This window comes from Prinia subflava, chromosome 1, assembly GCF_021018805.1.
Source record: "Prinia subflava isolate CZ2003 ecotype Zambia chromosome 1, Cam_Psub_1.2, whole genome shotgun sequence".
In the NCBI taxonomy this organism is placed as follows: domain Eukaryota; kingdom Metazoa; phylum Chordata; class Aves; order Passeriformes; family Cisticolidae; genus Prinia; species Prinia subflava.
In genome coordinates, this window is record NC_086247.1 from 83,114,203 (window position 1) to 83,142,195 (window position 27,993).

The 27,993-nt window shown below is 46.3% G+C and overlaps 1 protein-coding gene across 2 annotated transcripts; it reads left to right on the plus strand.

The window, feature by feature from the left end:
• TNFRSF11A (TNF receptor superfamily member 11a) lies at positions 1 to 27,993 on the plus strand. Of its 2 annotated transcripts, none has more exons than XM_063400737.1 (10): positions 1 to 333; positions 12,385 to 12,466; positions 12,907 to 13,032; positions 13,583 to 13,726; positions 14,851 to 14,944; positions 15,290 to 15,384; positions 16,246 to 16,353; positions 18,195 to 18,247; positions 19,879 to 20,731; positions 24,853 to 27,993. In XM_063400737.1, the coding sequence occupies exons 1-10, from the start codon at positions 274 to 276 to the stop codon at positions 25,230 to 25,232; spliced, it is 1,995 nt and encodes a 664-aa protein (XP_063256807.1). In that variant the 5' UTR covers positions 1 to 273; the 3' UTR covers positions 25,233 to 27,993. The 2 variants fall into 2 exon arrangements, with proteins under 2 accessions (XP_063256807.1, XP_063256816.1); XM_063400746.1 differs by having other exon boundaries at positions 18,198 to 18,247.

Below are 27,993 nucleotides of genomic sequence, written 5' to 3' on the forward strand. Positions count from 1 at the left end.
AAAAAAACACCAGCCCTGCATGTCAAGGCTGAGGAAATGCTGTGGGAACTACAGCCAGGCGCCTTTTTTTTTTTTTTTTTCCTTTCCCTTCTTCTTCTTCTTCTCTCTTCTCCCCTCGTGTAGCTGAGAGGAAGGAAAGGAAGAAAGAGAAGTAGTCAGCTCAAATGTGCCTCGCTGCGCTGCCGGGGCGCGGGGGCTTGGCTGGAAGGATCTAGTTTCCCTTCGGTGGCAGGAAAAGGAGCCACGGGAGGAGGCAGAGACGGACACCCAGACATGCTCGTCCCGTCAGGCTGCTGGCTCCTTCTCCTGTGCCTCGCTGCCGCTGGCAGACAGGTAAGGCTGGGGGCCCCGGGAGGAGGTGGGTGTCGCACCCCCTCCCTCAGGGCCGGCCCCGTCCCGCTGCTCGGGGCCATCGGCGCGGTCGCAGCCCGCGGGGCCGGGCAGAACAGCCTCGCCTGCCCTGTTCCCCGCTCCGCTGGTTTGGGTTTTGGTTTTGTTTTTATCCCGGCAGCTCGTAAGCTTCTCTCGCTTCTGTAAAATCGAAGTAGTCCAAACCCAAAGTTGCAAAGGAAGCCAGGGGGTCTGCAGGGAAAACAGCCTGCTTCTGCCCAGGGCAGGGTGTGAGAAACCAGAAGATATTTGCAGTGAGGTTGCTGAAGGATATAATTTGCATGTAGAGTAAAAATAAGGCAGACTCCACCCTACCGAACAGATTTATTCGAGAGAGCGTGGGCACACTTGTCCCTCCGGCGCTGGACGCGGGGTGTTGGCAGCCCCGGTCCAGCCTCCCCGGCCGGGTGAGTCCCCTCACGCCATCCCAAATGTGGCGGCCCCCGAGCGGCCCCGCCGCCCGTATGAGCCCAGCTCGGCCGGGGCAGGCTGGGGCTCTGCGGCCGCAGAACTCGCTTGAGGGTTGATGCGCTGCTCATGGCAGAGCCAGCAACCCAGCCCGGTGCCAGGTCAGCTGCCCCGAAGGGCAGCCCTTTCCTCGGACGGGGGAAGATCTGAGCGAGGTTTGGCTCTGCGGTTGTTTGCAAACACAGCGCGCTCTGGTCGCAGCTCTGGGCGATGCCAGGTGGCCGCTGGTCAGCGCGGTACACTTGGGATCGCGGCTGGTCTTCCCCTGCTGTCCGAAAGACTATTTTCTCCAGCCAGCTCTTGCTCAGCCTTGTGAATGGCGTACATGGCGTTTCCTCCAGAAGATTACATTGGCAGAAGCTTGCTTTGCTCTTTCTAATTATACAGCTTAAGCATTATCCTTCTCCCCTCTGGTTATTTAGACCCCTTCTGGTTATTTAGACCCTTCTAAACTGGCAGGATTTACAAATACCATGCTACCATTTATTTACACTTTATTTCCACCATTAATCATTGTTTGGCAGCCTTGCTACCATTTGTATTTCTTTCATCTGAACTTCTGGTATTTCTCTGGTTCTCATTATTCTTGATAAGTTATATAACTTAAAGTGCTTCCCTCAACATGGGGCCATGGCTGAGTTCCCTGAGAGCAAGGTGCAGCTTCAAGAAAAAAAAAGATAAAAAACCCAAACCAAAACAGAAAACCCTCTGCTGTCTACAGCTTACAATTTAATGTCTGACCGCACAGTCCTGAGAGCCTTTCCTTTGGATCCCTGGTCCTAAATATGTTGCCTAAAACCACACAGGCCGTTTTTTCCCCTGTAAAACATACGTTTCGCTCTGTCCACCCTCACTCTCAGGCTTCTCTCAAATCGCTACTTTCCAGGTGTCCTCCATATGTATGGGAATGAGCCTGCAAATTTCGAAAGTGACTTTTGCATCACAGCTTTCAGATGGTTTATCCTGTCCCTCGGTGATATACTTGGTCCCTATCATCTGTGTCTCTCTCTTTTCCTGCCCTGGTGCTCAGAACTGATCAATGCAGCAGGAAGAGCAGACTTCACGCTGCTTTGTATGCTGCTTTTGCTTCAGGTCACTAACCATTATATGCCTGCTTCCTTCTGGAGCCATTTGGGTTTAGTGCAGTTTTTCCCTTTGGAATACCCTCATTGCATGGAACTGCCTCAGCTTTTGACCAAACCTTGGAAATTCAGATTTCCATGGTATAGCTCCCAGCATGTTTAAGGTGCCCTGATGTAGGAGCCAGAGCTCCTCATCATTTCTCACCTCTTGATTCATAGCCTTTCACAGGACAGAGAACAGGGAACTTGTATTTATTTTGGGCTGATGTGTCAAATCTTTCCACTGCATCCAACACGTGCTTAATTCTGAGTCTGTGTTGTACAGCGTGCAACTTTGCATCCCCATTCCTTTGGACAAGTAGCAGCACAAAACTGCAGGTAGCTCCAGGAAAGCTGGAGCGTAAGGGTAAGGATAAAACAGTTTGTCAAAGAGCCCATTAATTTAATATTCTGCCTTCAATGGTGAGCAAACCTACAAGAATGTGAAAGGCAGGCATAGAGAGGTGCTGCTCTGGAACAGCCTTTCAGTTTCTCCTTTGTCTGACTGATTTGAGTGGTGGTTTCTTAGAAGAGTGATACTTTCTGATGGAACAAATGTGAGAATACCTGCGGGAGGGTTGAGGTTTTTCTGATGCACCTGTGTTGTGCATCCATGCAGACTGATTAATAGAATGGAATAGTGTTTGAAGGGTGATATTTGCAATGCATTGCCTGCAAAGAATGAGAAGCGTTCTAAAATGTGAGTTATTGCATACTCACTCATAATTCTGCTGAGAATAGACATGATCACTGGCATCATTTTCACCAAAGAGGAAATGGGAACAGAGAATTCGTGACTTGCTCTAGGTCACACACGGAGCAGAACTTCTGGGAGCAGAGCTCAGCCCTGCTTATCTTGTGCTTCAGCCACAAAATGATCTTTCCAAGCGATTCGTTTTGGGCACCTGGCACAGTTTTTTTGCTTTCTGGGGCATGATCTGCTCAGCTTCTTTGCACAGAATAGTCACATCCCTTTCCTTGCTTAACGCCAGTAAAGGATATCAGTGTTACTATCAGATGGGAATCACATTCTCTGAGAGTGTGCGTTTGCAGATGTGCAATAAATCAGTTGCACCATCAGATTCATCTCCCCTTTTATGGCATGGGATGGGTCCTTCCACTATTCTGTAACATTTACCTCACAGATAAAGTTGCTCATTGTCTAAACTCCTGGATTTATTCTACCATTAACAGCATGGGCTTCAAAGCTACTGTAATTCAATTAGTTCATTTGTAAAAAATCACTTGCAGCAATGGTTCCCGTGAGGAACACTGGCAAGCCTTTCATTGTTTTGCAGTTTCCCCCAGAACATATGAAAAATCTTACAACACCTCATATCAACAGAATATAATGTATGTAAAACAACATCATCCCACAATTTAAGAAATCTGTCCCACTTCTCTTTTCATGTTAATCATCATCTGGATGATGTAATTTCTTCTTTCCCACCAACAGGACTAAAACAAACCTTTGCCACATTTCACGAGTTGGTAGAATTCAAAGCTTATCAGACATCTCAAGGGTGCTGACCAGTGTCATCTAGGTCACATCTAGGGCTTTCTTCATACTGTGCCAGAAGAAAAAAAAAACAAAGAAACAGATCAAGCAGAAAGATTAACTGCATCCCTAAGGATCTTTTTTTGTTTCTATTGCCCATTACTGTCTGTTACCCTTAAGCTTAGAAAAGTGGGATGTAACTTGACAGCTGGGAAGAACCAGTAGAGATGGTAAAAGGGGTGCATGCATAATTACGATATAGAAAATCATGGAAACCTCAAAGTGGTGCCCTCTAGCATTTATACCTTAATACTATTCAGAGGAATCATACTTGAGTCACTTTGCTACATTTGTCCATCTGTCCCCAGGAGTTCAAGTGGGAAGGACTCTCCTGTAGTAGGTATGTGTGCAGATGCAAGGAAAAGGCAGCGCTTGCTGCAGGGCTGTCCTGCTTCTCCCTGCCCACTTCCTCTCTGTATGACCAGGTCTCCAGGAAGTCCTTGTGGTGACCAGAGCCAGGAGGGTTCCTACCACCACAGGCTGTGACCACAGAATTCAGATCTCCCTCCATCCTGCGCCCCGTGCTGCAGGGGACTGCTCTGCAGCAAAGGCTGCTGGACACTTGGAGGAGGGGTTTGCTTTGGGAGCTGGTTGAGCTTACACAGGAGGGAAGAGGGAAACAGAGATGTCATCAGCTGCAGCTCTGCTCCTTGCCTTGACCATCCCCTTCCTTTCCATGGAAACTCAACTTGCAAGGCAGCACTGGCTTCTGCTGCAGCCACACACCCCTGGTTTTAAGGATGCCTTGTTTGGCGTTGCTTGCACAGAAAAGCAGCTGCTCTGAGAATGGCTCATTATTACTGATGGACAACACAAAGGCAAATATTTGTGTGTTATAAATGCAAGATAAAAATTAAGTGATGTTTAATCAGTTTGCACTCTGGACTTCAGTAGGCCTTCTGTGCAACACAATAGCCTGCCTGCAAGAACTTGCCCCTTTTTATGACTTACTCTTCTTTGAAAATGGTCCAAAGTTCATGTAGTAGAGGAATAACTCCACAAGCAGCAATGGCTGGAAGTCACAAGGTGTGCTGCAGGTGGGAATCCAGCTGCACTGGCACTCAGGGCAGCCTGCTCTTGTGTCTGCCCTGTGGGAGCAGGACTTGGAGTGATGCACTAGGGAAAGCAGGTTTCCTGATATGTCCCCGTCTGTGTGTCACCGTGGTGTGCTATCTTATTTGTCGTGGGGTGCCTTCTGAAGGGCTTAGCACTGCCCAGGAGAAGCAGTGCTGACATCACCCTGGCACTCCAGGACATCCTGGTTTGTGTCCCATACCTGTGTAGCCACCTCAGCTGCTTTGTGCAGGCCTTCCAATGGTTACCTCTTTTGTTTGCCTTCTCAGGGTGTGAGTTCTCTGGGCATGGCTTTCTTTGGTGTTTGTGCAGTGCCTGGGATGTCACGGCTGCAGACAAAGCCAGAGAGTCGTTAATCACGTCGGGATAGCGCCCCATCTGCTTCCCACCAAAGTCACAGGGAGGTCTGCCCGCGCAGGCCCGGGAAGGGAGTGGATACATCGCCCTGGCCGGGTGCCACAGCGTAGGCTGCAGCATCCAACCCTCACCCTTGCTCTCTGGATCTTCTTCTGCCCAGGACCCCGGCAGCATCTCCACGGCAGAGGCATGTTCCCCACACCCTTTGGCCAGATGTGTTTGTGCTGCCTTCTGCAGCATTCCCAAAGGAGCGCCTCGAGCAGGGGCTCTGGCAGGGCATGGCAGCGCACTGGGCAGGCAGAGAGCTGAGACCCAAGGAAGCCTGTCAGCCTTTGCAGAACCCTCTAGCTGCCTCCCCTCTTAAAATCCAGATAAAAGAGACCAGGAAAGGCTGTGTTTTGGTAAAAAAGCCAAGCTGGCCGGTTTAATCCACCCTGCAAGAGCCAATTAGCCAAGGAGGGGGGAAAAAATGAGGTCATTCACCCTCACCACTTTGTGGCTACTCCAAAAGAAAAAAAAGTATATAGGGTCTGTTCAAGAATGACAAAGAACAACATTTGTGACTGCAGATGGGTGCAGAATATATTTAGTCAGTGGTCAAAGTGGAGAGAAAAGAAAAGAATCTTGTATGGAAATAAAAATACTGTGAAGTTTTGTTAGGCAACCCATTAATCTGGAATGCAGAAATACAGATAGGGAAAAATGTGCAACTAGGTTCATATGAAGTCTTAAAATTGCTTATGTATCTCACAAGGAAATCTATTTCGAGTACATTATTTTGCCACGGTGAAGAGTTTTGTCTTACGAGCAACGCATTCTCCAGTAACTTTGCATTGTTTGGTAGCAAGGATGAGATGGTTCCTTGAATCTGATCTCACAGGAAGAAAAGCATTCCCCTGCAATACCACATGTTGTAAAACAGCCTGCTTATGGAAAGCAGCCAGAACCTCTTCATATGTGGAACATTTCCATAGACATTACTGGCTGCAGTCACTAGTAGAGCTGGTTCCTCATGATGACACCTAAAGAGGGAATTAATCAATTCTCAGCTCAGTCCTGAGCCATTTCATAAAGGCAGCAGTTCCTCCAGGACAGAGAAGGTGCAGATACGGTCTTGCAGTCCTCCCTCTAACTCACACCGAAGCAGAAAGGTCTGTGGGTGTTACATGCGTCCCCCCAGACTGCCCTCATCCCAAGCAAGGGCTGCAGCCCCACCACTGCCCTCCATGTTTCTGTCTGTAGAACATTCAGCAGTTGTTCCACAGGCAATGCTAAAATCCAGGAGAAGGAAGCCAAAGCACAGAATCAGGTGGTAAAAGCAAGCTTCCTCTCTTCTACAAGCTTTTCATTCTGCCTAGCAGCTCAGCTACGATTTTGGGACCTCGCCTCACATCATAAGAGATTAGTATGTTATGTTGCACTTAGAGGGCATGCTGGGCAGAAAAGGTACATAAATATACAGATTTTAAGCATAGAAAGTCCCCATTGGACTCCTAATCTGGCACCCAGCCCAAGAAATCTGTCATGGTCATTTCTTCATTAAGACTCAACTTCAACTGATGAAGCATAGAAAAATGATCTGCTGAACTAAAATGCAAGAGGAGCATGTTCCCCCTAAATCATTGTGGCTTTATTGGTATTTTTTTAATTCAGCATGGATTGGTGTAGAGTTACTCATGATGAGTCATTGAGATTGTACCTGGAGTGGTAAGGCTACTAAACTTTCCTTTGGAGCACTGCTCTCGCACCTGTTTAATTTAGAGGAGATTTGTCTCTGCAGGCCTTACCACAAGCACACCTAGGTATTAGCTTTGATAATGTCATTATTCTGCAGTCTTTATTTATGCTTGTTATGGACCGTTGGTCTTGCTGTCAAGCCTTTTTGTTAAATATTTTGGTTTGGTTAGCGTTTGGGTTCTTATTCTCTGAGTCACCTTCAGAATATTCTGCCTAGTAGCTGTTAGTCTTTGAATCTCGGTGTCTGTGGGGGCACGTAGGTCGAAGCATGAGGTTTTGCAGCAAAGGGCAGGCAATGTGCAGGCATTACTGACTGCCCAGGCAGTGAAAATGTTAAGTGTGCCCCACTGGCTGCAGTGTGGAGATGACTTTGTCTCTGAATGACAAATGTTGTGCACGTGATGGCAACTCTTCAGCCCTTAGAAGCAGGCTGGCTGATTCACAGCTTCAGTCAGTCACCGTTTCAGCCCTGCCATCTCTCACCTCCATTGTCTCCCATCTGATATGTCTGATATACCTGAGGTTCCTGTCTGCCTGCCCCCACCCCGCCGTGGGAGCCGTCAGTGCAGCACTTCTGCTTTGCGTAGCTGCTGGCCAGAAATAGCTCTGGTGGGTTTGAGATTGAGGAATGCCTCTTCCCACCGGTGGAGCAGCACCAGTTGCTCAGGTGTTTGCTTTTGGCTGCATGCTGGAACAGAGGGACAAGGGGAATAGCCAGGACAGAACTTTTGCCACCATTTGCCCAAGTCCTGGCCACATGTTACAGTTTTCTCTTCACCTCTTCGTTATTGATTTTATCCCTTACGCTCTTTGTGGCCTCTTCAGGCATTCAGGCTCTTGCAGGGTTTTAAGGACCTATTTTTAAAAGTGAAATAATATTTAGTTTAAGCTGTTGCCATTTCCCGGCTCTGTTTACCACGTGGTGGTAGTTCTGTGATGTGGTTTACTGGTCACTGGAAAGTTGACATCACAAAAGCATTTCATTCACAATCTAAGATTTTTGTGATGAATTACAGGCTTGTAAGCAAGTAACTGTAATTGCAAAGCTGCGACTTGGGTGCTGCTTTAATTTAATTTTTATCAACAGTGAAGACTGTCCATGAAGGAACTGTTGCATGCAACGTGATTATGATTAAGTCTTTAACACAGGACTCCTCTTTCCCCTTGTACACCCACAACTGTAAAATTTTCCAGAGTTGTTACCATTATGTGCCTCAACAGAGTGCCTGGGAGCACCAGCCACAGAGCAGCGCCCATCGAGAACCAGATTCTATTTTTACTCTTAAATAAGTTTTTAGGCAAGCCTCTGAAACTGGCAGTGGGCTGAAGAAATCTGGGGTCTGGTTGGCCACACTGCTGACCCAGATCAGGTTGGAGGCTGGAAGGCTGTGGGCACAGTTGGTACCTGTGAGGGCAGAGGCAGTGGCTCATATTTGAAGAAGCAGCAGCAGAGGCCATTTTAGCTGTGCTTGCAGGGGCTACTTCAGTTCAGGAAATGTTGCTCAAAGCTCACTCCTGTTGACAAAAGCTAATAAAGCCCCAAATGCACAGATTTTTTCCAGTTTTACAGCAGGCAAGTCTAAGGACCTCAAAAGCAAGTGGCTTGAATAAACCTGTGATGCAAAGTATAAAGAAGTGGTGTGTGCAAGGCAGGACAGACTGTAGTTTTCTTTCCCATAGGTACTTCGATGCTGTAATAATAAATAGAGGAAAAAATGTGCTTTGCTCAGTGAAATGATGACAGATGACTTGAATACTCTCCAGAAACAACTACACTGATCAAGAAGGTGTCGTCTTAAAAGACAGTTACCCCTTGACGTGTCTCTTTACATCTCAATTTTTGCAAAACTGGGATTATTGCTAATGAGCAATCTTCATTGAAGCCTCAGGTTCTTGTTCAAAAGTGTCATGGGAAAAAGGCCATGGAAACCCCCGACCTTGTTCTTCCAGATTTTTTTCTTTTAAAGGAAAGAGGCCCATGCAACTCTATCTTTTCTGAAATGTGAAGAGTGAGAAGGGTAATTTTAGCATCCATGACACACAGCTTCTTCTGCCCTCTGATTTCTCAAGGGTACAAAGAATAAATATTTCCTTAAGCCTGGGGACAGGAGTCTGAGTGCTGCTGGCTCTCCCCTTCAGAAGCACCTGTGTGTGTGTTTTTTTAAGGTGTGAGTAACGCAGTGCTGCTTTGTAGTGCTGTCGTCGATGTTCTCCAACCCTAAAAGCACAAGCACGCTATCGCTTAGTGTCCTTTTCAACAAATAAGCAAGAAAAAAACCCCAAAGCTGAAAAGTCTGCCTGCAGCTCAACACCAAAACACAATCTTTCTGCAAACCTTGATGCAAGCATGCCTGTTTTTCCAAAGAAGTCCATTGTGGTAATCATGTGCTTAAAGGTAAGCAGGTGTTGGTGTGCTTTACCAAACTGGATCTATCAAGCCCAGAAGAGGTTTGTCTTTTCCTTCCTGGCTTCTTCCCCTGTCAGATACACTTGTTCTGAGGTAATATTGATCAAATGGGAAAGCTGCCTGTTTTGTTAGGGACTGGTGTAAATCTGAATGCTTTGCACACTTTTGGAGTGACAAAGAAACTTGCACAGGATACATAGAGCTCTCTGAAGCACTTAGATGCACATGGTGGTGGGATTTAATGAGCAGCTTCATCAATAGTGAGACCATTAAAGGAATGACCAGGCTGGGTTTTATCTCATTTAAGCACTTCAGAGGATGTTGGCACTTTCTCTCTCTAGATAAGAGCTTGGCGGTGTCCAAATCACTCTGACCCACAGGCTAGCATCCGAGGAGAGGAAGGATGTTCCAGGGGTTACGGAGCAAACTTGAGCCTTGGGAGACTTGGTTTGGTTTCCTGTCACCTCTGCGAAGCCAGATGGCCTCCTGGTACAAGTTCCTCATCTGCAAATGAATTGCACTTCCCCGTCTCAGAAAGACACGCTGGCAGGAATGTGCTGGTGATGGTGAAGCACCAGGTCATCGTGCTGCCAGCAGCACAAGTACTTCTCATCCTCCAAAGGAAGTTAATGCACAGTTTGAGACAGACACGTCTGCCTGGCAGAGGGATTAAGACGGGATAGCCTGACATCAACACCGCTGTGTTAGCAAAAAGTCTTGAGTTTGGCTCCCACCCTAAGAAAGCTCCAGGTTGCTCTGGTTTCCCTTCCTGTCCACTCTTGCCCCAGCTTTCATGCTCAGCAGGTCCAGCCAGTCCCTATCTGGCTGGAATCCCTCACCTTCACATGGGGGTTAGCCCGTGTGTGCTGAGAGCCTTGTTTCTGTACCATTGGGCATAAATCAAAAGAGGGAGTATTGCAGTTTTATGAATGCCTCAGCTTGTGTGAAAAGGGGAAGGACACGGACACAGAAGAGGCTGCTTATTGACACAGAGCATAGGTTAATGCAGCTGTGAGCTATTCCATAACAATCGCCCTCATTGTGTCCTAAAGCTTGGTGGTATAAAACAGTGTCCAAAAGGTGGCTGAGCAATTAGCCTCCCTTCACCCTGGTTCCAGGGCCCTGCTGCTTCTCCTCAGGCTGAGTTGTGATTCTCAGAAATTACTCCAGACCCTTTAGCTGAGTGCTCCTTAGCAGATTTGCATATCCTTCCGTAAAAAGGATGACTTTGCCCTTGTTTGACACTTCAGTAATTTTTTGAGTCTTTTTTTCTAAAGAGGAACTGTTGAACAGGGGCAAACAAGGAAGAAGAGGACATTCTGTAACAAAAAGCGAGTGACTGGACCTGCTTTTGGTCTCACCACAATTGTTACCTTTGTGGATGGCTGGGTAGAGAATCAATTGCTCAAGACACTCATTGTGCTTGGTTCCACATCATCACCTCAACCATTTGCTGGCCATCTCAGTGTTTTAGCCTGAAGTGCATTACAAAAAACGAGCTCTTTCAAGTGTAGGGGTCACTGAGCTGTATCACTGTTCAGCTGCCAGGCTGGCCCAGCTTTCCTTTCCCTAGATTGCCTCTTCCCTCACCAGCACTGGCTGTTACCCTGTGCCCCTCCTTGGAGGTGCTGTGTAAACAGGGAATGCAGTGTTTGTTCCAAAAACGCATTATCTAATTGCAGGAAGGGTACTTCTAATGAATGCAAACAAAGAGACAAGGCAGCAATAAGACAACAGAAGACTAGACTCTTAATTTGACCTGGGATTGTTGTGATGATAAAAAAAAGGCTGTAAGTTGTTTACACCCTGCGAAAGTATGAGAACTCAAGACCTCTGACTTGTGCTACCTTTTCTATTCCAGACACAGCTAGTGCAGTTTTGATAAACACAAGTCATGCACCAACCCATGGTTCAAACTCCAAGCCAAAAGGTGGTGTTTAAAAAAAAAATTCAGTCTTTTTTCGTCATCTTAAGTATACAAGACCTTTCCTAGCATTAGAAGAGGGCAAGGTGCTTAGGGAAAACTATTTCTTTTTAAAGAGGTTACTGTTGCTTAAACTAGAAAAGGAGGGAAGAGAAGATGTGAAGACTTGGAGGAAACAACGGGAGAATGCTAAGCAGAGGAATGGGAACCAGCACCAGCACGCACAGGGTTGTCATGTGCTGTTAGATGGCAAAAGCTCCCTTTAACAAGCAGCAGAAGCTTTATTGCAGCTTTTTCCAAGTAAATGCAGTTTTCAGGGCCATATCCAAGAGTATAGAATTCTTTGCTATGGGCTAGATTTGAAATCACCCTATCTAATTTCAAGATCAACAACTGGTTGTGAAGTGTGGAGTTTGCCCCGAGTATCCTGATCTGCCAAAGCAGGGTCAGTGAAGAGCAGGGCACAACGCTTGGCTGGCCAGGATCCCCAGCACAAGCCATGCCCTGAAGCCTGGGCTCTGGGTGGGACCACTGTGTGTGCAGGCAGCTGAGAGCTAGGAGGGGATGCAAAGGCCGTGAGGGCCAGAGGCAGCTCTGCTGCCCACTTTGCAGATGCCCTGTCATGTACCCATTTCAGGTGGGTGGGGGGAGAGGGGGTGGTTTGTGTAGCTTTTTGTTGGTTTTATTTGGGAGTTTTTTGAGACACAAAAAGGTGCTGGCTTAATTGCATCATCTTTCTGGATGCCTGCCTTAGTCCTTGAGACCACCTCTGCTGGACACAGTGGGAGCCATAAAAAGCTGCAAAATTTACATCCAGTATTTTATGGGACTAGCCAGGATCATTTTGTATCCCAGTGGGAAGCTGGGAACTTCTTCTTTTTCAGGAATATAAATCATTCACTTTGCTTGTTTGCTTAATGCTCTGCATTAAAACTGGCAGTTTTCCAGGTCATGATCTGAGGTATTTTCTGTGGAAGAGACTACAGAGGTATCTCTATGCCTTTTTTTGTCTTTACAATTGTTTTAAAGGTGTAGATTTTAGATAAAAGAGTACTGTAAGAAGAGGTTGTGTAGCAGGGCAAAAGTTCATGACAAATTGCAAGATGGGTTATTTGTTTCTCACCCGGCTCTATTAAAAGTCCCTGTGTGTACAGCATCAAGTACATACCCTTAGCATGTCTACAAAGCACCTCTGAATTCACAGATGCTGGGTGAGTTTTATTGCTTGGTATCCACAATGCCGCACAGATGGAAGGTCTTCTTTCTCTCTGCCAGCACTGGGTCTGGGTAGGTCTGAGGCTCTCAGCTGTATTGGTTCTCATGTGCTGTCTTTCCTTCCCTGCTCCAGCTGTCACTACAAATCACTCCGCCGTGTGAGAGCGAGCAACACTATGAGTACTCTGGAAGGTGCTGCAGGAAGTGTGAGCCAGGTATGTGAGCTCTGCTGGGCTGTGGGGCTGAGAGGCTCGTGAGGAGCTGCTCTGGGTCCCTGGTGAGGCACTCAGCTCTCCTGGCTGCTGATGGAGTGGTACGTGCCCTGCAGGTGCCTGATCTCAGGTTGACGAGTGCCTTCCTAGGGCAGGAGTGGTCCTGCTGGCCTCAGCAAAGGCCACAGCAGCTGTTTTGATGGGCTAGCACTTAACCTCTGCAGGAGACAGAAAGCAACTCGATTCTTGTGCTCCCAGGCCATCCACTTCACAGGTGTGTCAGTGCCACACTAGATGGGGAGCCACACTGACAAACTAAAAAGTTGCAGGAAGAAATTGTTGTCTACAGCAGTGTTAGCACCCAACCTCTTATTTTCTTCAACCTCCTTAGAAAACTGCTCTGCAGCTTTCATATGACCTACTTGTCCTTTTCTTAATCACAGGGAAGTATTTGTCTGCTAGATGCACTGCTACTTCTGACAGCGTGTGCCAGCCGTGTGGCCCAAACGAGTATATGGATGTCTGGAATGAGGAAGATAAGTGCTTACTACATAAAATATGTGATCAAGGTGAGCTGTTCATACTGCAGAACCTTTTAATCCAAATTAGTGAAGCATGAAGATGGGAAAGTGGATTTAGGGAAGTTGCTTTGTTCAGGTGCCCAGGACTGAAGGCTGAGCTTGCAGAAGAGCCTGGCAGAGAGGGAGATCCCCAGACAGCAGAGACCCTGTGCTGTGCAGGGCACCATGACTGCAGTCTCTGTGCTGCTGATAGTGATTATCTTCACTGGGGCCATTCACCCCTGTGAGCTGATTTTAGTTGTCCTTTTGCCCAGCACACTCTGCGTTCACTTCCCCTAACGTGTTTGTCTCACCCTTGCAAATGCTGTGTTTATTTTCTACAAAAGCCGCAAGGAAATGTATTGTTTAGGAGTGCAGTGGGTGAGGAGCCCCGTGCTGATCAAGGGTCTCCCTTGCTTCCTGAAGGGGACACCATTTCCTCTAACATGAATGGTTTTGCATCTGCCATTCAAGCAAAGCAAGTAGGTAGAACAGGAGGTTCAGAAACTTGAGGCTTGTTATCAGAGAGATTTTTCCTCTCATCTGCTTTCTCTTTCAGGGAAGGCCTTGAGAGAAGTGAACCCAGGGAACAGCACGTTCCAGCGGCAGTGTGCTTGTACGATGGGCTACCACTGGAACGAGGACTGCGACTGCTGCCAGCGCAATACCGCGTGCGCTCCTGGACTCGGGGTCAAGCCTCCTGGTGAGACACAGAAGGGGGATGTACACAGTGAAATGTCCAGCTCAGGCCTACTGGAGGAGGCCAGTGTCATGTGGGTTGTGACATTAGAGAGAGTCCTTTAGACTCTCAGAGGACTGCCAACAGAAGATGCATGTCTAATTGTCATTACTGCCACATCTAATCCTCCTGGACTATTCACATTTTTTGAAGGCTTCTGCCTCCATAGTTTAAATAGTATCCTGGATCAAGTGACTTCTGCAAGATATCACGTGGACATGGCAGTAGTTGCAAGGTGTCCAGTACATTCCTAATGTTTGCTGAGGTGTCTGACTGTGAGTCACCAGGTCATGCGCTGCTCCTGTGTTCAGAGAAGCACTCTTTTGGGGGTTGTTCCTGAGGTCAGATTTGCAATCTGGTTTTGTGCAATGACTTTGCCTTGCCATTTTTTAATGTTACAGACAGGTTAAAAGTGATTAACACTTTTCAGGTAGCTCATGTGTTCTGTTTTAGCAAGTACTCTGTTTTGCATGGCTAGTAGTGCAAAGGTTTATTAGACACATTTAATTTATTCTCAAGTCTGATTAAAAAAAGATGCAGCTGTTTTGTGGGTGGAAAACAGACGGTTAAGTTCAGAGGTGTAGTGAACACTAGGAACAGCTGCATCAGGCATAAGGAAATCCAAAAAAGCAGCAAGTAATAGAGTAATGGAAGAAGAAATGCTTCATGTGTCTGGAGGAGAGTTGCTGTTTTTTCTCCAGCCTAACAAATCCTGATACAGCATTTTGTTTACTGTGGCTTCATAGAAGTGACAGTACCAGACAGTATCAGTGTCTGTGACACAGCATCATTCTGTGGGAATCAATAGAAGGGGAAGCATGTAACAGCTGAGTGCTGCTTTACAATAAATAACACAAATGGCTCCTGGTCATTTCTCATTTTGATCATGTAGAGAAGTGCTCAGGTGAGGCTTACATGGGACTGCCTTTTCTGCTGTAATATAACCTAAGATCCCACTCTTTGTGAAAGCTTTTAGGGGAATTGTGGGGGGAGAGTGGAGCAGGAGGATGGGGAGCCTAGTCACCTTCCTCTCGCTTGGAAGGAACCCACAGAAACTCATCTATGACATTTTTCCTTCCTACACGCAGTGCAACAAGACAGGGACACAATGTGCGTACCATGTTCCAGAGGCTACTTCTCAAAGGTGTCTTCATCCACCGAGGAGTGTAAATCCTGGACCAAGTAAGTCCCTAGGTGTTGTAAAGGACCACACCAGCCAGAGGGCAGGAAGAAGCTTGGCCAAAAGCATTTCTCAGTGGGGTGTTCCAGGCTGCCTGTAGAGCACACGGAGCATCAGTGTTGGCTGTGCAGTGATGAGGACAGCGGCAGGCTGAAGCTTGAATTCTCCCTATAGGAGAACAAGAGAGAGCAGTGCCAACAGAACTGCTGAGCCGAAAATAAAGTATCTGAGGTTCTTAGGGGTGGAGAAATGTCGAATTTTACAACAGAAAGTACTGCTCTGCATAAGTGTAGGAGGCACAACAAACTTCCTTGAGAGAACCTAGCCTCTTTGTCTTTCTTTTTTAGCTGTACAGCTCTAGGAATGGAAGAAATTGTGCCTGGGACTGACAAGTCTGATGCAGTTTGTAAAGAACGGAAGATGCCGGAGCCATCAGAAGATGGTTTGTGTTCTTGTATGGATTGTCAGGTGGAAAGAGCAGGGAGGAGGAGGGATGTGATTACTAGAGGTTTGAGCTGGCTTTAACCCGTTCTCATTGTGGGTGACTCTTGGGAGAGCAGGTGTAAGTCAAGACAGTGCTCTTGAAAAATCCCACCTTTAAAAATTGTTCCAGTCCTGGTGACTCCAGGGCCTATGTCCACTGTTAAGCTGAGTATGACACCTCCCACTAAAACTGCATGACAGCATTGCTGTTACAGCCATGTTATACCCAGGACTCCATCCCATTTACAGCTTGTTCATTTTTATGTGCTTTCCACACACATCACTTGTGTAAACACTAGCAGCTCCCCTCCTTGCTTATTTTATAGCAATGGATACAGTCTCATCCTGATCCTTCTCAGATATCCCTTCTTGCCCACTCTCCATGTCCTTCTTCAGTGTGGATATGGTACCAAGGAGGTTGCTTGCCTGGCATGTAGTGATCCACCATAACCTGAGATAAAGGACAGATTTTTCCATGAAATGTATGTCATCTGTCCCCTGAGTGAGCTCAAGCTCAGCCCTGTGGCCTGTTGGCAGCTTGCAGGGGAACACTGAGGGAAGCCTGACCAGACAACATTGCTCTGTCACACCAAGATTCTGGTTTTTATGGAGATGTCTTCGTACCGGGTACCATCAGTGTGGCTGCTTGTCACAGAAATGCATGAGTACTGGAGTTACTGTTCTTATTATAGAAGCTAAAGATCAAATAGGAAGGAAAAACAATCCTCTCCTGTAGAAAAGCAGGTAAAATGAGCAAGGATTATCATACTGCTGAGTGCAGGCTCTGTGTTCATGGCACTATCTTTTTTACACCCTGCAGGAACAAACAGGATCTTATACGTGTTGATTGTCATCTTGTTTTTTGTGACACTAATTGGCATTGTCGTCTTCATCGTATACTACAAGAAGAAGGGGAAAAAGCTGACAGGTACATCATAGCTAATGATATTCATGAGTGTGACAGCTGGGGCTCTCTGCACACTCTGATTTCGTGGGTAACCAACAGATTAAGAAGCTCGGGAATTATCCTGTAAGTTCTATGCCATCCCTGTGTCTGTCCATATGGATATGCTTTATCTAGCACAAAGCCAGGCTAAAAATTCCTTTCCTCGAGGCAGGCAGTAATTTACAGTGTATGACGCTTGACCTGTGGAGTGACCATCCTCAGGGCAGACATGACTGTGGTTGGGAGGAGGAGGGCTGGTGCTGGGGGCTTTCATAGCAGCCTGGCTGCTCTGCAGTACCTGGCACAGCTGATCCCTTGGCTGAAGGGAAGCAGGGATAGACAGAACTCCTGTCTTCTTCACCTTACTTTCCCTCCCACCCAAAAACCTGCATCTGGACAGGTTAAAATATGGATTTCAAGACAAAGGCCTGATGTATATTTCAGAAAGTGATGGAGACAACATTTTCAGCTGAAAGCTGAAGTTCTGATGAAGTACTGAAGAAATACTAGAAGGAAATAGAATGAATAGTTAAAGTAGAAAAATAGAAAAGTTCTAGCCAAAGGTATACTGGATAACAGTGGGATACTGAGTTTATTATTAATAGAGTGGAAATACCTTCACATTCCTCCACTCTCTGTTAAGCCCTGGGTCTCTTCAGTGAAGGACATACTTCTGTTGTTCTGTTTATTTTAATTTTTTTTCCCTAAACATGGAAAGCTTTTTCCATCATTTCCTTTCCCAAGTGCCAGCAATTTATGAAAAATTTTGGGAGCAGTGGAAAGGAAGACAGAACTCACTTCTTGTAAAGTATTTTTCAGCCTGTGTTTTAGAAATAGGCTGCCTCTGCCACACTAAACATGGGTTGTGCTAAATCTGGAATTTCTGGGATGGGCTGGAGGAAATGGTGACTCTGCTTGCAAACCAAATCCTTGCGATGCAGAGCAGGTTAGGGGGGAATGCAATTTCTTTGATTTTTCTATTGCCCTGCTGCTCTGCAGTGACAGTCCCTCATTGCCTTCGCATGGGGAACCCTGCTCACCCGAGCCTGGGAGAATTGCAGGCTCAGGAAGGAGCCTTTCCTGCTTGGTGTGGGTACTGGTGGTAAATCAACATCAGAGCAAGAGTTGTTGCTGGGAGCTGGCAGTGGCTGCACAGCTGATCCATCTTCAGCCATGCAAAACCATCGTAAACTTCAAATGTGCATGGGACTTGAGCCCTGCAAAGTCTCCTGTGTTTATAAACACACACCAAGAATTGCTCACTGTGTCAGTTGCTGCCTTAAAGCATGTTGGACTTAAAGCTTTTCCTTGGGAGATACTCCAAAGGAATTGGAATGAATTTCCCCATTAAACATACTCTGATTAAGTAGAACATGCTATATTTGAGCTTGCCATCCTGTGGTTTCAGTGGCTTACCCTCCCCTCTCCAGGCTTCTCACTCTTGTCTGGGAAGGGCCTTTGGGCCATCCATGTGACTTCTCTTGAAATAGACCATTTCTGCTGTGAGCGGGTCCTTGTTGGGCCAGTCATAGCTTGGTGTGACATATGACCAGGAAAGAAACCCCATTTGATGTGGAACACAGTTTAACCGTGGTCTATTTTAGGAGCTTGGAAACATTTGTTCCACAGAAATACATCCCTGTTCCAGTTACAATGAATCCTCAGCTAGACCCATGCTAGGACACTTGAAGAGGCAGTAAAAACAGGCTTGCTGGTTTTATTTAATATGATATTGCGGGTTGTGAATGACTGTGGGTGTTTAGGTCTGTGGTTAACTTAAGTGCCTGCTATATGTTACAGCTGCTCTTTTGTTTTCCCTACAGCAGATCTACAGAACTGGGCTAATGAAGTGTGCAGCCAAATAAAAGGAGCAAAGGTGAAGTCAAAGATGGTAGCATTTTCTCTTTGTTTTGTTTTTTCCTCATGGCATTCCTGACATCCCTTCTGAAGCAGACTCTGTGGTAATCTTTGGCTAGGAAACAAATTTTGAGTTCCTCAAAAATTGCTCGCAGCTTTGGCTTCTTCAGTCTGGTTTTCTGTAAATGTGAGGCATGTGAAATCACCATTCACAAATAGCTTCTGAACTTGCTCTCTGGTTTCAGCCAGTTTTAACAGAGATAAAGGTTTCATGATTATTTGATATTTATGGTGAGAAAGTTAATCGTGAACCCACTGGTTGCTGAACACCTGAGACTGCCTAGGAGTGAGCCTTTCTAAATCCTAAGGGCAAGAAAAGCTTCAGCTGAGTTTGCCCCTTGTTACATACCAGAGTGCTCACAGGGAAGAAACCTGGGTTTGGGTGATGCCAAAAATGCCAGGCATGCAAAACATTAAACACAGGGCCGCCAGCTAAAGGAACTGTTTGACTCCTTAATTCTAGGGAGGAACAAATCATTTCTTGTGCATTCCAATATGAAATAAATAAAAGCTTTTGCTCTGGAAGAACACCAACTCCATGCTTGAAATAGATGGTAGCACTGGTTCAAGTTCATTTGCACAGCCTACTTAACACTGGATGTGGACTGTGGTGTCCCAGGTGTCCCACCGCCCCTTCTGGGAGCTGTGATGAGCTTAGCTGTTGAAAGACTCAAATTTCATTGCTTAAAAGAAACCCCAAACATACCAAAAAAACCCACCTTTCTGAGCAGGCAGTTCCTCTTTTGTCTCGTAAGTCTTCATGCAACCTCCTGTCTTGGCAGCTGCTCAGATCCTCTGGGACAGAGGAATGAATCAACAGCCATTAGTGGCTGGCAGCACTTACATTCTTTTCTATCCTGGAAGATCTGAACAGGTGCTAGAAATTAAAGGTATCAGTTCCCAAACACCCGTCTTTAAAGCACAACTTGCACAAACTGAAGAAAACCCCTGAAGTATTTCCCAACCCTTTTTTTGGAGCTGCTACTGAAAATGTAGCTTTACTTCGTCAAGTCCTGTGACAATGGGATGTCATGGACCTTTGCGTTTTTGTCTTACCTTTCAGGTTAATACAACCTTGCTTGTGTTTTCTTCTAGCTTGTCTCAGAACTTCTGAATCAACCCGGGTTCTTTCTTTAGCCATTGCTGATATTAAAAATTCAGCCCCCAGTAGGCCTTCACAGATCAATAGCCCTTCAGGTACATGGGAGTGTTTCTAAAACCTAATAAGCACTTAGGTGTGTCTTACTAATGGTCCATAAGGAACAGCAGAATCCAGCAACTCTTCTAGGTTTATTAACTTCTCAAGTGCCCTCAAAAAAAACCTAGGAATAGTTGTCTCACAAGATAAAATGTTATTGCTCCCCAGGCCACCAGATTTTGTTCTGAACACCTGCTGAGCCCAGCATCACCAGTCACAGTTTCACAGCAGAGTAGAATTATACATCAAGACTCAAATATAGCAGCAACTGCTCAACCTCAGCAGCACCACATAGAGGCAGGACCATGATCTGCCTTTTCCTTCTTGGTCTAAAAAATAACTTCATCTTGATCTGTTTGTTAAAAGACATTTTTACTTGTAATTTCTTTCAGGAACCTCCCAGAGATGCATTTGTCACTGTGAACATCACAAATGCCGCTGTCCCCCAGACCTCTGAAGACACGTGTCTCCTGGTGCCCTCGGGCTCCCCCGTCCCTGGAAACTCGTGCTGCACCTCTGGTCACACAGCTTGCAGGGATGAGAGCCCCAGCCCAGAGCCTTGTGAGGCAGGAGAGTTTCCTGTGGTCACCGAGACTGACGATTACCACTTCCCACCGGTTCCCACGGAAGATGAATACATGGATAAGGATCTCAATAACACTGATTATTTATCTTTACTAAGTCGGACTCCCAGTAAAGCCGTGTCATCGTTTTCAGAACCAATGGAGGCAGGGGAGAATGACAGCTTGAACCAGTACTTTTCAGGTATTGGGAGCACAGAGGATGTGTCAGTCTCTCAAGGCATTCACCCTCCCTCCAGCACAGATGGGGCACACATTGCCACGGACCAACTTCTACAGAAATCTTGCCAGCATGCCCACAGTTGCCTGAAGGAAACAGGCAACAAAGACACAGATCATTTTGCAACAAACTGTGACTCAGAGAAGATCTGTGTGAGGTGTGGTATTTTGTACAGAGAATCTCCCCAAAAGTGTGGCAAACCCTGTTGTGCTGCAGCTGACAGCACCTCCACCTCCCCAGAGACTGGTTCCTGTGCCCAGTGCACCTGTGGTTTCAATTTTCTCTCTGCTGGTCAGAGCACTCTAGCAAACGATCTTGGTATGGAAGATGCACCTTCAGATAGTACCAACATGAAGTACCAGAACACAAACAGAAGCACTTCAGGGACACATAGAAGCACTTCAGGGACAAACAGCAGCACTTCAGACCTCCCTCCAGCATCTGGTAAGTCCATTAGGCTTCACCTATACACAGTTGTATAAGATTGTTCTCTTTGCTAGCTCAGTAGTATTCAGAGGATCTGATTTAGGAGAAGAAAATGATGCTTTTTCACTTTCCCTGAAGCTAGTCTGAAAAAAAAATCTGAAATTGTAAGGCCATTTGGTTTGTATTGAATTCTGCAAGAAGAATGAGCCCTGCAAGGGACCATTGTCCCAGCCTGATCCAACCAGCAATGGAGAGCCCACCTTCTGTCTGTCACTGCAGAGGCCAGGCAGTTCTGTTAGCAGGTGGGTGTATTGGAGAAAATTAGAAAGAGCACAGTATAGGGACCTAGAGGCTGAGATGAGGAAGGGTGCCTAATGCTCAGGCAGATACTTTGCATTCAGCAGTGTGCACACATATTTTTGCTGTTAGATTTAAGTCCAGTTACTTTTATACAGTGGTCAGTGAAACTCCAGCTGGAGCTGTAAGCTGGTGTTTGTGACTGGGTCTAAGAGATTATCTACAATTTTCTGTTTCTAGCTCTTTCTCTTTGTTTTGATTTGGTGGCATGTAAGTGTTCACATAAAATAGTTTCATACAGACACTGTTTTTCCATACACATATGCTTTGTCCCCTAAACAACTCTGAAACCCTGATTAGTTTATTAATTGTCTACCAATTTATTAATTGAATAAATGTATCAAAATTATCAAATGAAAATAGGGAAAAAAAATCACCGAAGGAAAACCAGCAGAAGGGAAGTTATGCGCCCTCTCTGGATGAAACCTTCCTTCCCCAGACTTTTTTTCAGTATAAAAGTCTGCAATCTGCCTGTCATATGTTATTAGTCGTTTTAGATTATAATCTCCTAAATTTGGATGCTCTATTTTTATTTGTATCTGTGCACTGCCAAGCATAATGAGACCCTAGTGTTGAGTGGGACATCCAAGTATTACTGTAATACCCACAGCAGTTGTAAGCTGTTGCCCTTCTTTAGGGCAAAAGAATGTCGTGCCTTAAAATTTCTTACGGAGACATTCTTGTCAGTCTGCCAAAGCCCCAAAACAACACACTTGAAGGCCTTTCCTCTCTCAGCATGCATTCCATGTGGGAGTCTGAAAATGTGTAGTGTTCATCTTCTGAAGAGCAGAAACTTTCTGCTGCTTCAGTTTCCTGAAATCTTGACTCAGTTTCACTGCCTGGTCTATACAAAATGCTGCAGGAGTAAAGAGAACACAGATTGTCTTTTTTGTTATTGTTGGACTCTCGAGGTACAGCTGAAAGTCAAGTTATATTTGGTACTGCTTTTCTTTCTAAATATGTCACAGAGAGAAAGAGAAAATATTAAGGAGCAATGGAGGAGACAGGAGAGCTGGGAAATAAGCGCTGTGCTAATGCCAGCTTAGATCTGCAGCACAGTTCTTTATACGGCATTTTAATTGTGTCTGTGCCTTTGGATATGTACATGCTCTAGTGCCATCTGGTGAAACCTGAGCACAGACACCGTGTTCCCAATTTGCCAGCTTTTACACATGACTACGGGAAGATACTGACAGAGCTGTGGGCAGTATCAGAGCGTGGGTTATCTGTGGGTAACATGGCTTGCTGGCAGAGGAATTTTTCTGCCCACAGAACGGCCATGCCTCCCTGGAAGTGCCTGGTTGCATGAGGAGCAGGACAGGGCTTAGCCATAGGTTCCTCACTGAAGCAGCCCAGCCATGCCAGGGCTGCACGTGTGGGTGCATCAGCATCTGTCATTTTGCTAGGCCTTGTGAAATGCCCAGATGGAATAAACGTGCATGTAAAATAACTTCCTGTAAAGCTTTTCAAAGCAACTGAAGCCATCAGGCTTTGCACACAGTTATGCTAAAACAGAATGGTACAAAAGAGGGTGGATGAAAAATGGGAAGAAAAAGACCATGGGAAATTCCATGAACTTGTGGTCTTGTTTCACTAACACTCAAAATGACAGCAGAACTGGTAAATTCTGTCCCTCCTGTGGAACAATCGTAGGTGCCTCTTCCATGTGTCATCACTGGAGATGGAAGTAAGCCTTCAAGCAGTTCTTCAAGCCCCACAAGCCTGGAGGCAGTCAGAACATAAAGGGTGGGTCAGTTCAGGCTCACCTCAAGTTCTGTGCAGGGCTGTGGCATAACACGAGTGCAGGAAAGCTTAGCTGATTCATAATTGGGTCTGGTTTTGCAAAGCCTTTCACTTCCAGATCCCAAACCAGCCTGGTTTGGCAGTGACAAACAATTCTCACCACCTAGAGGCCATTAAATGTCTCAGAGAAAATAATTTGCCTGCGTTGTTCCAGTTCTTAGTGAACAATTACCACAAAAATTAATCTGTGTTATTAATATCAGGTAGTCATTGAGGAGATCAAAAGGCTGAAACACTGCAGAGAACAATGCCTTCACTCTGAATTGATCCCTTAGACTTTTCAGGTTGGAAGCATTTTTCTTGCACAGTGTAGGAAGCACTTGTGTCCATTTTCTGTACTTTGAGGCCTTAAATATCCTTTTGTTTCAGCATGGTGTCTTCAGAAAGCACAGAAGGTTTGCCAGCCACACTCAGCTAAACATTATGAATGTGTTAATCTGCCTTTTTTTCCCTCCCCACTGTCACATATATTTCTACATTTTTGATCTCTTGCTGAGAAGTGGTAACTTTCTTCACAGCACCTTTTGCAAGTGACAGGCAATCTGTTTAAAGACAAACAGTTATTTTTGTACTGCCATTATGCCCAAGAGTTTTGTTCATGGCAAACAGCCAAACTGAATCAAACACAGGGGAGAGAACCAGCAGGGAAAATCTCCTGCAGAGAAAGCCCTTATGGACATCTCATGTTAATCAACAGCACTTGGAAAGGAAGCAACGAGCTAGCAATGCAGAGGTTTAGGTGAAATAAGTAAGATTGTTTAATGGGGGCCTATTAGAGAGATGCTCGAGTGCTGCCCAGCTCAGCTCTGAGCAGGCACAGATCCTGACTCCACACAGCTGGAGCCCAGTGCTGGTGTGCAAACATCACCCATGGCCACTGGAAAAACAGCATTTCTCTGAACTGGGCCATGTTTATCTGCAAGGAAAATGGGAATGTCTCAAGTGTTGAGGAATGTAATGAAGAAAGGCACAAAATATCTAAAAGAAGTCAGATCAGTCTGCAAGTAATGATGAGGTGAAAGACAGCAGGAAAAACATTTCTTAGTAAGAGTGTTCACAGGCTGGGAAAATTTTACTTAGTTTCTTCAGTTTGTTTCATTTTCAAACTTCAGCAAGCTTGTTAGTTTGATGTTGGAAGTTTGTTCTCAGTTATTTTCTTTCTGCTCTGAGGAAATCTTATTAATTCCCAGAGCCCGGTCCTGCTGTCACTGAGGTCAGCAGCCCAGTCCTTGAATAGCAGAAAGATTGCATTTATACTGAAAAATCTCTAACCTCAGGCAGACTGACTGAAACCATAGCTCTGTTAAGTTACTATAATACAGACTCTGTCTCTTCAACGGCGTCAGTCTATATCCAGCTAATCCACGCAGGGGCGAGGTGAGTGCCAGAGTGTACCTGCATGGAGGATCTGGACTATGTAACATAACTGTATAAGCTCTGTGTTGGACACTGTGTGACTGTGATCTGATGTTAAGTGTTTCAGTATTTATTCAGTCAGCCTGCTATCTAACCCAAATGGTAGGACTGATTGGGGGTTTATTACCTCTTTGGCAAACAGTGTGATTTCTGGGACTCTAAGAAAAAATAGATTTCATCATCAGAAATAATTAGCATTACCTCACAAACCACAGGCAGAGGCAGATTGGACACAGCTTTGTGCATCAGGCAATACAGGGAACATGAGATCGTCACCTTCTCTCTGGCTTCCCAGATCACAGCTCAGAGGGAAAATGTTTCCAGCCCTTCCAGACAGGCTCCTTGTGCATGACAGACTGTCTTGAGAAGATGAAAATGGAAATAATGAAAAGGTCCAGTGGAAGGCATTGATTATCAGAGCATCCTCATGTCACAGGGGAAAAAATAATGGAACAAGAACAAAGCCACCACAGCAGATAAGGTTCACTGTACTAAGTGTCCACCTTGTGAGGGGAAAATATTAATCATGTGTGTGTCTTCTTTTCTCCCCGCTCCTTCCCTAGGAAATGTGACTGGAAACAGTAACTCCACCTTTATTTCAAGTGGACAAGTAATGAATTTCAAGGGCGACATCATTGTTGTCTACCTTAGCCAAAACTCTCAGGAGGGGGCAGCGGCCTCGGGGCCGAGCGAGGAGAACGTGGGCAGCCCCGTGCAGGAGGAGAACCTCAGCCGCTGCGAGACTTTCGCGGGCAATGCCCAGCACTACAAGGAGAAGTGTGCGGAGCTGCAGGGCGCCCGCCCGGCCCCGGGCAGCGGGGGCCCGCGGTGGCCTGGCGGAGCCCTGGCGCAGGAGCGGGGCCCGTGCCGCGGGGGACGAGCCTCGCAGCCCGTGCAGGAGGAGGGGAAGCTGGGACACTTCTCGGAGAAGGTGTTGAACTGAGGGGACGTTGTGTTCTCGCTGCCGGCCAGGGCACCGGCACACAGCCCCCGGTGGGGTGTGGGGCTGCTGCCGTGCTGCCAAAAGCCTGTGTGCCACGACGGACTGGGAGACTGTTCCTGCCCCCGGTGTCTCCTGGGGAATCTGACAGCTGGAAGGACCCTCATGGCGCACATGTCGGCCGTGCTGCTGCTCTGGGTGGAGGTGGCCAGTGGGGACGGGCGTGCCCAGGAAGCCGGGCGTGCTGCCCCTGTTGCAGAAGCAGCAGCAGGGCTTTCTCCTCTCCCACACAGGGAGATGGGCTCCCTGCCTGCGCCCCGTTCCCTGCCACCTCTCCCTGGCAAGTGGCAAAAGGGAGCTGAGATCCATCGACCTGGGGACTCTGTGAGGAGGAGAGCACTGCTGGCCAGGTGTGCAGGATGCTCCTGGAGAGGGGACCGTGTGGCCAAGAATTGGACTCATGGGGGCCCCTGGGCTCTGCCTCGGGGTTTCTATTTTGCAACTAAGCTGTACCCCTTTTGCTGGGTCTTGGAGGTGGAAGGAAGCCATGGTGCTGCTGCCGCCTTTCCCTCCCTATGGTGATGTGGCAGCTGGCATTATCCCTTCCCATCTTTCCCCAAGAAAGCATTCACTGCAGTCCCAAATCAGCACCAGAGCCAAGGTCCTGGGCTGCCCCTTATTGACTTGTGGATATAAATAGGTGTGTGTAATGCTGCCACAAGCAGATGATAACATGCAAAATACAGCTGATACGCCTTAAAAGCATATCAGATTAATCTCGAGCAAAGAGCATTTATAGTGACCCTGATTCACCTCTGCCTTACTGCACTTCTCCAGAGGAGTTCTAACCTCTGGAGATGAGGGTGATGTGTGCCTGGTACACTGCTGCAGGAATAACATTACTATAGTTTAGGACAAAAAGCTGCTAGCAGATGGAGAAAGGGTCTGTGACAACCAGCTGTGGGTATTTCCTGAGTTACAGGAGAGCTAGGGATTACCCAAAGATGGAGAATTTGGTCAAGGTCAAATACTTGTTCTTTCATCTGCAGAAACAATTTTGTCATTCCCTTTGCTATTTTCATTAATAGGCAGAGATTTACTTAGGTAGCATGAAGTTATTTCCAGCACTTGGCCTGTGTGAGCTGAAGTCAGAGTGTAGCCTCTGTCACATTGAGAGCTGATGAGCAATGGGACCAAAGGTTTGGCATTAAAGAATAAGAATAGTTGTATTTAGAAGGGAATCTTGGTTACTCAGCTGACTTTGGTTCGTGTCCAATGTCCTGCAGCCTTCTGCAGCAGCCACTGTGGAGAGAAAGATGAAGGGAACAGAGTCTCAAGGAACTCTCAAGAGGAAAAGATAACATTTTTAATGATTTCCTGACAAGAGATAATTTTCTGACATTCTCCTGCAGGTGTAAGTGCTGCAGGAATCTACCTGCAGCAAGAGCCTTCAGGAGTGCAAGTGCTCTGTTTCCTGCCAGACAGCAAACACTCTTACCTAGTGTTGTTTTGGCTTCCCTGATAGAAAAGGTCTCTGGTTGGGAGGGCTTCTCCTCAGGAAGGTTTTAAAGCTGAGGAGTTCACTGCATAGCTGCTGTTTGCAGTAGTACTTCTCTGTGGGGAAAGAGCATCTATAAAGTTGGCAAGGTGATCACTGTGTCACGATGAGCTTCTCATGCATAAAAAAGATGGGCTTAGCAGCCTTCACCTCTCCAGAGTATAATTCTACATTTTTTATATATCTGGGATGTAAAGTTCAGTACAAATGTGCAAGACTCTCTCTTGGGTGACTGGCAAAAAGGGCAAATGAACAACCAGTCTCACTTACACCTCTATGTGGCCTTCAAAAACCTGGATCACCCTAGCCTCGACTCAGACAGGCAGGTAGAGTGTCCCATTCAGTGATGGCCCAAGCTACCTCTGCCTCTCTGAAGGTGTGTAACTGGTGCTCTCTTGTCTGTGGTATTCTTTTGTCTTTCCTGCTGGATCTTTTACAACCTCTTTCTAGTCTCTTCTGGAGTAGCTCTGTATCCCCCAGGCACTGGTACAATAGGGACAAGGAAGCAGAACCACCAGTACCTTGAGACAAGGTGCTATAGATATTTTCCCACTTCATCCTAATTTTTTCAGTCACTTTTTTCTGGAAAGCATTCTCCAAGACATCAGTTCTGCTGAAAAGCATTCAACCACAACCCCATTTACTGGGCAGGCAGGACTGAATTCTTGCACTCATCTCTGGGTAAATTACCCAGGTCTGTCTTCTTCTCCTTCTGCAGCTTCTTTCTTCCCTTGGTTTGTAACTGCCACCAGAGAGCAGCTCAGAATCCTGGTTTGAAGGGAGACAATGGAAATTTACTGTGTGTCCTCAATGAGGACACATGTTTCACTTGTTGAATTTCAGGTTCCTACTGGGCAAGGATTGAAACTAGGATCATCAGCAAGTATGAAGAAATGAGTCCCATATGGGAAACGTGATGCATCAACAGGCCCAATTCTTTTTCTTCCTCCAGAGTCTATTCCAAAGTGAAAAAACAATATCACAGCCATTAGCATGCTGCATGTTCCCTGGGTCTCTGCCTGACTCCTCAGACAAGGATCCCAAATGGACTTCTTTATCCTCATGATTTCATTTGTCATCAGTTTGGTGCTGGGAGTGGTTTTTAGCATCTGTTTGTACAAGAGGGACCTATGCATTGGGCACTAATTTGGCTCCTGGCTGCTATTATAATACACATAATTAATGATAATAAAAATCTAAAATATC

Excerpts from the sequence above, each read along its gene's own strand:
- TNFRSF11A (XM_063400737.1), top strand. The coding sequence starts at position 274 with ATGCTCGTCCCGTCAGGCTGCTGGCTCCTTCTCCTGTGCCTCGCTGCC. Across the intron at positions 15,385-16,245 it reads GCCGGAGCCATCAGAAGATG|GAACAAACAGGATCTTATAC; the intron begins GTTTGTGTTCTT and ends TACACCCTGCAG. Across the intron at positions 18,248-19,878 it reads GCCAAATAAAAGGAGCAAAG|GAACCTCCCAGAGATGCATT; the intron begins GTGAAGTCAAAG and ends AATTTCTTTCAG.